Source organism: Gouania willdenowi, chromosome 10 (genome assembly GCF_900634775.1).
Source record: "Gouania willdenowi chromosome 10, fGouWil2.1, whole genome shotgun sequence".
Lineage (NCBI taxonomy): Eukaryota > Metazoa > Chordata > Actinopteri > Blenniiformes > Gobiesocidae > Gouania > Gouania willdenowi.
The window spans coordinates 13,433,859-13,443,184 of NC_041053.1; the positions used below are offsets into that span (position 1 = coordinate 13,433,859).

Consider the following 9,326-nt stretch of genomic DNA (forward strand, 5'->3'; position numbering starts at 1 on the left):
TATATATCTTCTCGAGTTATCGCTTTAACATTAGCTCATCACCATATAAGGAATCAACTTAGTTCTGGGCACCAACATAAGGAAAACAGTCTATTAATCAAATAGAAACTTGGACTGGAATACGAGCCTGTCTAACACCAGCAGATACAGTGCATACAAACTTAAAGAATCTGGTTCTGGTTACAGAATCATCTACGCACTAAAAATCTTCCATATACTTATAGGTCTCGGAAACTGTGCACATTTTGTAACAGGGTTGGATGAAGATTGTCCTCCCTCATGGAGCTACACCTCATTTTAGGGTAAACTTCACAAATCCAGAGCCTTAAAATGTACTGCACAAAGATGGAAATAAAAAGCACAGAGTCTGAAAGTTAATGTTGTTCTAACATTATCCTAACACTCCCAAATTCTTGTGGAAACCTCATGGTATTATTGCTTAGAAATCAAGGCCTTTTGTTCATACACATAAGGTTACTCATGCATTTGGCTAGAGTCAATTCTTTAATTAAAGGGAGTGCTCGGTGACCTTCTACAGAGCCACCACAGAGTACTGCATTACAGCGTGGTATGCAGGGTGCACAGCAGCAGACAGGAGAGCGCTGCAGAGGGTCATCTGCACAGCCCAGAAGATCACTGGCTGCTCTCTGCCCAGCCTGGACGACATTGCTAACTCTCGCTACCTCAGCAGAGCAGGCAACACCATCAAGGACTCCTCCCACCCCAGTAACCACTTGTTTGACCTGTTCCCATCGGGCCGACGGTACAGGTCACACAGAACCAGGACAAACAGACTCAGGGATAGCTTCTTTCACAGAGCTATCACTGTAACAAACAAATCCGCTCACATCGCTCACACATACTAATCATATTGATCTTGTGCAATAAAACATCTTGTTGCTATTTGTAGATCTGTACATTCAAGCTGCTATCTGTGTATTTATCTGGGTATTTGTCGCTACATATTATTGTGTCATATTTAAATTTTTTATTGTTTTTGCTGTGTTTTTATATTTATTTTCTTCTCTCACTGGCACCTTGGAGTTGTACTCAAATTTCGTTGTACCCTGTACAAGGACAATAAAAGGATATTCTATTCTATTCTATTCTATAAACCTTTAATATCAAACATTTGATGCTTTAATACACTTCAGCAGCAGATAAGTTACTGAGAATCAGTATATGTAGATACAGTATATTAGGGTGGTCCAACTTTTTTAATTTCTCTAGTAGAACCCTGTTTTTGTTTCCATATCTTTCCAAATTATTTGGGTCCAAATTGTATGCAAATTAATTTATATTTAGAGGTTGCACAAGACACACTCCGTACTATAACATAGTAAGACAAATAAAAATTTTACTGAAAAAGTCCAAGCACACAGCACAACAGCTTTAAATTGTTAAACCACTTTTATTTCCTGAAAAAGACCTATTTGTTTAATTCTGAAATGTACATTAGTTTTTCAGTTTTGGGTAACCAAACCTTTTTTTTTTTTTTTTTTTTACCTTACCTTTGTACCATTTCAAGCAACTCATTGGACTTACACGACTTGAATTGCAATAAATAACTGGAAAAATTAGGGTGTTCTAAAACTTTTGATATATATTGGACACTGGTCCTATCAGATCGGTTTAAATTCCGTGTCCAGTGGGTGGCGGTAATGCGCCTATCATTGAGTGTCAACCGCCAACAAACCTAATAGAAGAAGAAGAAGAAGAAGAAGAAAGAAGAAAAAAAAAAGGAAAAAAAAAAAAGAAGAAGAAGAAGCGCTTTCCACCGCCAGAGAAACAAACAAGACAAAAGAAGTCGAAGAAGAAAATAAGGAAGAATCGTCCCACCGCTGACTAAGCTTCTGACTTGGTTAGGCTTTTTTAATTCCTTTTAGTAGTGCGTGCAGCACATCATGTCTGCGGGTCCAAGCCTGGCTCCGGGTCTCCAGAACCTGGACCTGGAGTCCCAGCTGATGTCCATCATGGACGTGCTGGTGAGAGCCGCTGTAACAGAGATCACTCAGCTGGTCTCACACAGCGCCTCGTCGCTCCGCATGCATTTAACGCGGAGCCTGAAGGAAAACGAGACGCTGAGGATGAAGATGAAGGTGATGAAGAGTGAGCTGTTCACCCTGAAACTACAGACGAAGACTCACAGACACAGACCACTGAGCCGCTCCTTCCTCTGCAGAGGAACCGATAACCACAGACAACCGACAGCAGCAGCAGCACAGGGTAAGGACAGATCATTCACCTTTACCTAGTGATGATTGATCATCATAGCAAAATTCATATCCATAAATGTAAATTTACTTTAAAAAAAAAACAAAAAAAAAAAACAGCATTTAAACAATTTCTATTAGCAGAGATGTAAAGAGTACTGACATATTCTACTCAAGTAGAAGAAAGTCATACATAAAATACCCAAGTATAAGTAAAACAAAATTTAATAGTACTCAAAGTAAAAGTTAATAGTTACTTTTACCCACTTGTTTGTTTTTTAGTAATACATCTTGCCATGGTTTTCTTGCATACAGTAGACGCACTAAAAGGTTGTGAGGTGGAGGCAGCAAAAGCAGAGACAGAAACGAGCACATCATGCTGATATCTGACAGATGATTGTGGTGTTACTGTATTTTGAAGAGTGAACTGTGTGCATACAGTAAACATCACATGTATGAACTTGAAAAAGAACAAATGGAACCTAATTTATTTTCCACAAAAGCATCTGTGTAAAATAAAAGGTTTGTCAAAATATACTTTTTCAAATAAAACAACATTGAATTTAATTCTAGTTCTCAAGCTCTAAGTATAGTTAAATGTATGAAACTGAGAAGATAACCTCCATTCGATGCAGTTTTGGTGCCGTGTGTTACGTTTAATCTGATTGGTCGGCTATGATGTGATGCATTTCATTGTTGTCTGGTCATTTTATTTGGTGTAGTTTCACAATGTCCATTGATTATATTAAAACAAAACGTAACAATTTACTCACTAACAGTTGGGTATAGAAATGTAACAAATGACATCTTTAAAATGTACTTCAGTACAAATAAAATGACTGATTTAGAAGTATTCTCAAAAGAATACAAGTACCCATAAAAGCAACTCAATTACAGTAACGTGAGTACTTGTAATCCATTACATTCACCTCTGTCTATTAGTTACAACAATGTACAGAATCTATTCAGCCTTCTTTAAACTCCAAAACTGTAAAACCTATTGACTACTTACTAGGGCTGGATGACATATCGAGATTCAAGATATATGAAGTTTTCTATTTTGGTGATATAGAAAATTACAATATTGCCTATACCAATATATATATATATTTCAAATTAAAATACTTGTTTTAGCAGTTGCTACTTTCACTACTTCTCAGGACACCTTCTACTAACCCAGACCTTCCCTTAAATAAGCCACACGACAGAACTCACTCACACGTGCTGTCCCTTATAGCAGAAAAAGACTGAAGTGCCACATATTGTGCAGCTGTTTGTTAATAAATGTGCCTGTATGGCATTTTTCATTAGCAAATTTAACCCAGAATTGTGTTTCTGGTCAGACTTTATTGAGTTAAAATTAACAAGGTTTATATTGTCGATCTTCATTTTGAGAAAAAATATTGAGATTTGAGTTGTGGTCCATATCGCCCAGCTCTACTACTTACATTTATTGATCTGCTTAATCTGAAATATGTCTTTATTGATTCCTGTATTTTGTAGGCCTGACATTTTTTTCTTCTATATTTTTTTTATTTTTCTGTAAAATGTTCCCATTTATTGTTTATCACTGAAATTCAATTAAAAAAAAAAAAGTGACTAAATAAAAAAGTATTGATGGAGAGATTTAGCCTCATTGGACCACTTCAGCCAAATGGTTTGAGAAAGGCTTCACGGGCACATGAAACCATCTACTGGCCAGGCGTATGATTACAGGTAGTTTCAATTCTTAACCACATAATCATAATGTGTGATGATGCATTGAAACAACATATGTTTGTTTTGGCTTTGATAATGACTGAAAACATGTGAAAAAAATACATTTCCCTACATAAATAATACAGTAGGATACAATATATTTTTCCTGTATTCTCTGTGTACATTTTTCCAAAAGTAGTTCCCACAGGATTTGAACCCTGCCCTCTGCTAGGTCACTGGTCCTAGCGGAGGATTCATTACACCACCTCTGGTTCCTTTAATCACAAGCCATGTGCGTGTTTTACGTAACATCCTTTTTTTGGGGGGGATTTATTCATGTATTAATAACATCTGTTCACCAGTTCATAAGTAATGTGACTTATGCACTGTTCCTTTTTTAGTCCGTGACTAAATGTCCTCCTCCGTCTGTGGGTGCCTCTGTGTGGTGAGATTAAAACATGAAGCTCTCGTCCATAGTTTTCCCGTAAATATCCAAATATCACACAAACAGAAGATTTAATTTAAAAAAAAAAAAATGCTGCTTGTCTGGTTTTTTATTTTTCTGTATTTGTGTTTTATTTTTCTGTTTATTTGTTATTTGGATTTGGTTTTAAAACGGAATAACCAAAGAAGGAGCAGTACACAGATTCAAAGGGTTTTTTTTTGTGTGTATTTGTTGTTTTCTTTGCATTTGGAATAATTTTGATAGAAATGTCTCACTGTCATCAATGTCTGGCAACAGGTTTGAATCTTGCTGAAAGCTTTAACAAATAATAAACATCACATTTCTAATACAAGTCTCTTTTATGCTTTCACGTCTATGCTAAACATCAGAAAGTTTTTTTTGCAAACAAAAATGAATTAATCTCATCATGACCCGACTAGTTTGTATGCTAAGTAAATCCTTTTGTTTCCGTTTGGTTCCCTTCTTTAGATGCCAAGTCCCCTGTGGGTCCAGAAAGCCCTGATGCTGCCACCACCGTGCTGCAGTCCACTGCTGTCAGCCACGTGCAGGTGAATAACGTACCTACAGTATTTTTATTCACCAATACCTCCTTATGGCTGCGGTTTCTTCTGTAATGCAAGTCTACATTTTTCAGTGTGCACTTGAGGATGCTCCAGATGTTATTCTGATCAAAGATGAGGAAGACATCACAGCATGTGGGTCAGATGATGGTGAGAATGGTTGTTACTAAGGCTGGGACTTTAACACGTGAACTGCCATTAATTCATCACAAAAAAGTAACACAGTTAATCGCCTTGTTTTTCTTTTCTTTTTTTCACTCCACTCCACGCGAAACCTTTTTTATTGTACTACCTACCTCTCAGTGGTAGAGGATGTGGGCGGGGCTAGAAGCGCTGCTACAGATACTGTAGCATCGTCTGACCCAATATCAAGTTATGTAGAAAGACTATTTCAGACTAAATTCATCAGCTTCATCAGTTGTTCTGTTTATTTCATGATATCCACAGATATTCTATTTTTCTCTGTTCAGTTTCCACTTCTCTAGAATGTTCTGTATTAAGTGCTGTTTTTTTTTTTTTTATACAAAAACACATTTGTTTTAGAAAGTTTACAAAAAATCCAGAAAAGCATGAATATATCTTACTTAAATTTAAGTTGGTGCTTTGTGAACAATGCAATCATATTTTTTATTCATATTACACATTATGTTAACACTCAGTGATGGAAATAATAAACTATTCAGTAGATGATGCTATCTGTAGCAGCACTTCTAGCCCCGCCCACATCCTCTACCACTGATAATGGTCTACTGTCCACTACAATCATTTATCCACTGACTTTGTTCATTTGTCTCTCATGGAATTATTCATTTTGGCTCTGAACCCTGTCATCTTGTTTAGTGTGGATTGGAGACACTGTCTGCTCCCACTAGGACCGTTGTCCATGCTCACTGCTACATGTTAGCATTGAGGTGCTAGCTGCTACATGTTAGCATTGAGGTGGTAGCTGCTTCATGTTTAGCATTTCATTTGTTTATTTGATAAATAAATATGGTGGTAGCGGAGGCTAGAAAAGCCCTGGTGATTGACAAACTCTTTCTTGCACAATTTGCACACATCTGGACTTTTGTTTTCCATCAGTTGTTTTTATTTAAACTAAAATTAACTCCAATGCACAGCAACGACGTCTCTGTATTGTTGTCTGCGCATCAGTATTATGGTTATACCAGGAACTTGTGACATCAGAAAGTTTCTGTTTCTGTTTTTCTGTAAATAAATAATCGCAATTAACGCGTTAAAGTCCCAGCCCTAGTTGCATTATTATTTCTTAACTATAAGGTCACTTTGGATAAAAGCATCTACTAAATGAAATTGTAATTGTAACTGTAATAAGAGCATATAAAGGCTTAATAGCACATATTTTATAGCTTCTTATAACTAAACATGTGCATATTGGTTTTTTTTTAGTTGTGCAGTCCTACTCGAGATTGTATCAATAGATTGTCATTGATAAGATTGTTCTTTATTTTTATTTATTTTTTCTAAAGTATGTTTATTGGTGTTCACATATATTATTCTCAATGTACATACAACCCATTTTTGTTATTATTCAAACACAAAAACGTCACACAATATATACCCCCCAACACAAACACACACACATATATTACTTTATTTATTCTTGATTGTGTATGAAATCATTCTGTATTTTTTAGGGTTATTGTAGTGTGTTTCGTGTGCTTTTATATACTATTTATATATTGTTTTTGGTACTACAAGGATTGTAATGTATTTGATGACGATACAGCTTTTTCTTTATCTATTTCTTGTTTTTGCAGGTGAGGCCAACTTTGAAAACCACAACATGCAGACTGATGTTAGCGCGGGAATTCAGGGATTAAAATCAGCAAGTTCCTTTTATGTAACAGATGACAATGAGGAGCTGAAAAGCGAGAGCGTAGACGACCCAGAGGAGGGTTCTCTGAGGCAGGAAAGTCTCTTCTCTGCCTCGGAGCTTGAGGCTCTCAGCTTAATGTCTGACCACAGCGTCGCTCCGGGTGTGCTCCACAATCAGGGTGTGCTTCACAATCAGGGTGTGCTCCATATTTTCACCACGGCAGCGAATGACAGAGTACAGATGAGTGCGCGACTGGAGAACAATGCCGGATTGCAGAGAGAAGACCACCTAGGGGGAAACTCTGCTGCTGAAATATCTGTGGAGCGGATTGGACAGCCCAGTCACATCAACCAGTTCACCCAGCAGCAGAACATAATACCCAGCACCACTAACAAATCCCTGGACTGCAGCTTCTGCGGCCAGCTCTTCCGCACCCGCGAGGAGATGATCGTGCATCGGGCCATTCACACGGGGCAGCCGACCACCACGTGCACGCTGTGCGGCAAGTCGTTCGTCAACAAGACGACGCTGAACATTCACATGCGCATTCACACGGGAGAGAAGCCGTACGCCTGTACGCAGTGTGGGAAGCGCTTCACGCAGAATGGCAGCCTGAAAATCCACATGAGGATTCACTCTGGGGAGAAGCCGTGCGTGTGCAACGAATGTCCCGCTAGTTTTAACAACCCCAGCAATCTGCGCAGACACATGAGCACACACTCCATCGCAGGCATCTGACCGTTACCTGTTAGTCGGCTTTATTTTGACGATTATTCACTGTTGTAGATTAGGGCCAATTTTGATGGAGAAAATAATTTTGGGCAAATCAAGAATAAAGTTGAAATATCAAGAGTTAAAACGAAACGACGAGATAAAAGTCAAAATTTTGAGAAAGTTGAAATACAATATTGTGATAAAAATCAGCTAATGAAGTCAAATCTACAGAAATTGACGTGGACCAATTCACCATATGACAACAAACAGCAGATCATGGCCGTCTACAAAATGCAGTGTATTGATGAATGTGTTAAACTGTAATTCGCCGTTGGGTTTAATAACAAAGAGATTCTTTCTCTTTTTGCTCATGAACACAACATTTTAATCTCTTTAAGGACTTTGAAGAGATATTGCCAAAAATGTAATCTGTTCCGAAGGAAAAACCAGTAAAGTTTGGTAGAGGTGGAAACGTTCAGCCCGTCTGTGGTTTTTGAGGAGCTACGGGAACAGATTAGGACCAGTTTGGATGGAGACAGTTGTTGTATATGGTGAATTTTCCCTTGTCCACTTCCCTAGATTTGACTTAATTCGCAAACCTTTGACTTTTGTCAAAATATTATATTTCAACTTTATTCTCAACATTTTGACTATATTCTTGATATATTCCCAAAATTATATTCTCCATCAAAATTGGCCCTAAACCTTGCATAGTTTTTAACTTCTGTTTTAAAGGTTATTTAAATTATTTGATCAAATTCATTAATCACGTTTATTACGTGGTAGTGAATGATACAGTTTAGGGCACATGTCAAACTTAAGGCCTGGGGGCCAAAATCTGACTCTTTAAAACTCCCAAATCGGCCCTCAAGAGGGTGTAAAAATGACAGTGAAAACATGACTCACTGTGTAAATAACCAACTGACTCAAATTCAATGAAATTGTACATGTTACGGTTCATGGTGGGTGTGGACCCAAATGCAGAGAGAGAGGCGGAGCTCAGGTGCACAATTCCAAGATTTATTGTTCTCATAGGCATGGTCAGTCCAGGGAGGCAGAGGTAATCAGAAAACAGCAAAACCAAGAACCATAGGCACAGCAAAAGTACAGTTGGTGGCCAATCAGGTGAAAGCTGCTGGGAGGAAGGCCCAGAGTTCCTGCCTGCCCACCAAAATAAAACCCCATCGAGACAGTACAACTCTTTTCCAGCGCCCAGATTTCCAAATGCCTATAACACATGATGGAAGTCATTTTTAATCTCAAATTGTTGTAAGCACTCTCAATTTTAACCCTCAAATTATTCCCCTAAATTAAATTGGCTGACTGATATCTGTCACTTACTGCTTGGATATTGAAAAAGTTTTAAAACCACTGGTCTAATCAATCATCGCAGTAATAAAACACCACAGTTTGGGATGATTGTTGTATTTTCACTGTAAAAATAATATAATTATTATTAAAATTGAGATGTTATATGCAGCAAACAGATCGTTTGTACCTCATTCTCCTTTTTTTCACTCAGAGTAATAAAATAATGTTTTTGTTTATGTTGTCTCCTCTGTGATAAAGGGAAACTTTGTGCCTTTTATACATTAAAAAGGGATCAATAAAGGTTTTCCTTTATGACTTTGCTCCTCTAAAGAGTTACAGATGATACTGGAGAGTAAAAGTTTGATTATGTAGAGTGGGCGTGTCATTGTATATGTTTTTAATGTTGTGTATGTATCATATTGTGCCTCCAGGGGGCAGTATTGTGTGTAAAATGTTGCTAGAGGATTTCTGAGGGTCTTTTACTTTGGTGAATTTCTGTAGAGGATGTGCTGTCCAGGAAACTCAGG

General features: G+C 37.6%; 1 protein-coding gene across 2 annotated transcripts; it reads left to right on the top strand.

Annotated features, from left to right (window-relative positions):
* The first annotated feature begins 1,755 nt into the window (after nt 1–1,755).
* Nucleotides 1,756–9,020, top strand: LOC114470608 (zinc finger protein with KRAB and SCAN domains 8-like). 2 transcript variants are annotated; one of them, XM_028458887.1, is made up of 4 exons: nt 1,756–2,226; nt 4,846–4,925; nt 5,012–5,072; nt 6,716–9,020. In XM_028458887.1, the coding sequence occupies exons 1-4, from the start codon at nt 1,905–1,907 to the stop codon at nt 7,510–7,512; spliced, it is 1,260 nt and encodes a 419-aa protein (XP_028314688.1). In that variant the 5' UTR covers nt 1,756–1,904; the 3' UTR covers nt 7,513–9,020. The 2 variants fall into 2 exon arrangements, with proteins under 2 accessions (XP_028314688.1, XP_028314687.1); XM_028458886.1 differs by having other exon boundaries at nt 5,012–5,087; nt 6,716–9,019.
* The last annotated feature ends 306 nt before the right edge of the window (nt 9,021–9,326 follow it).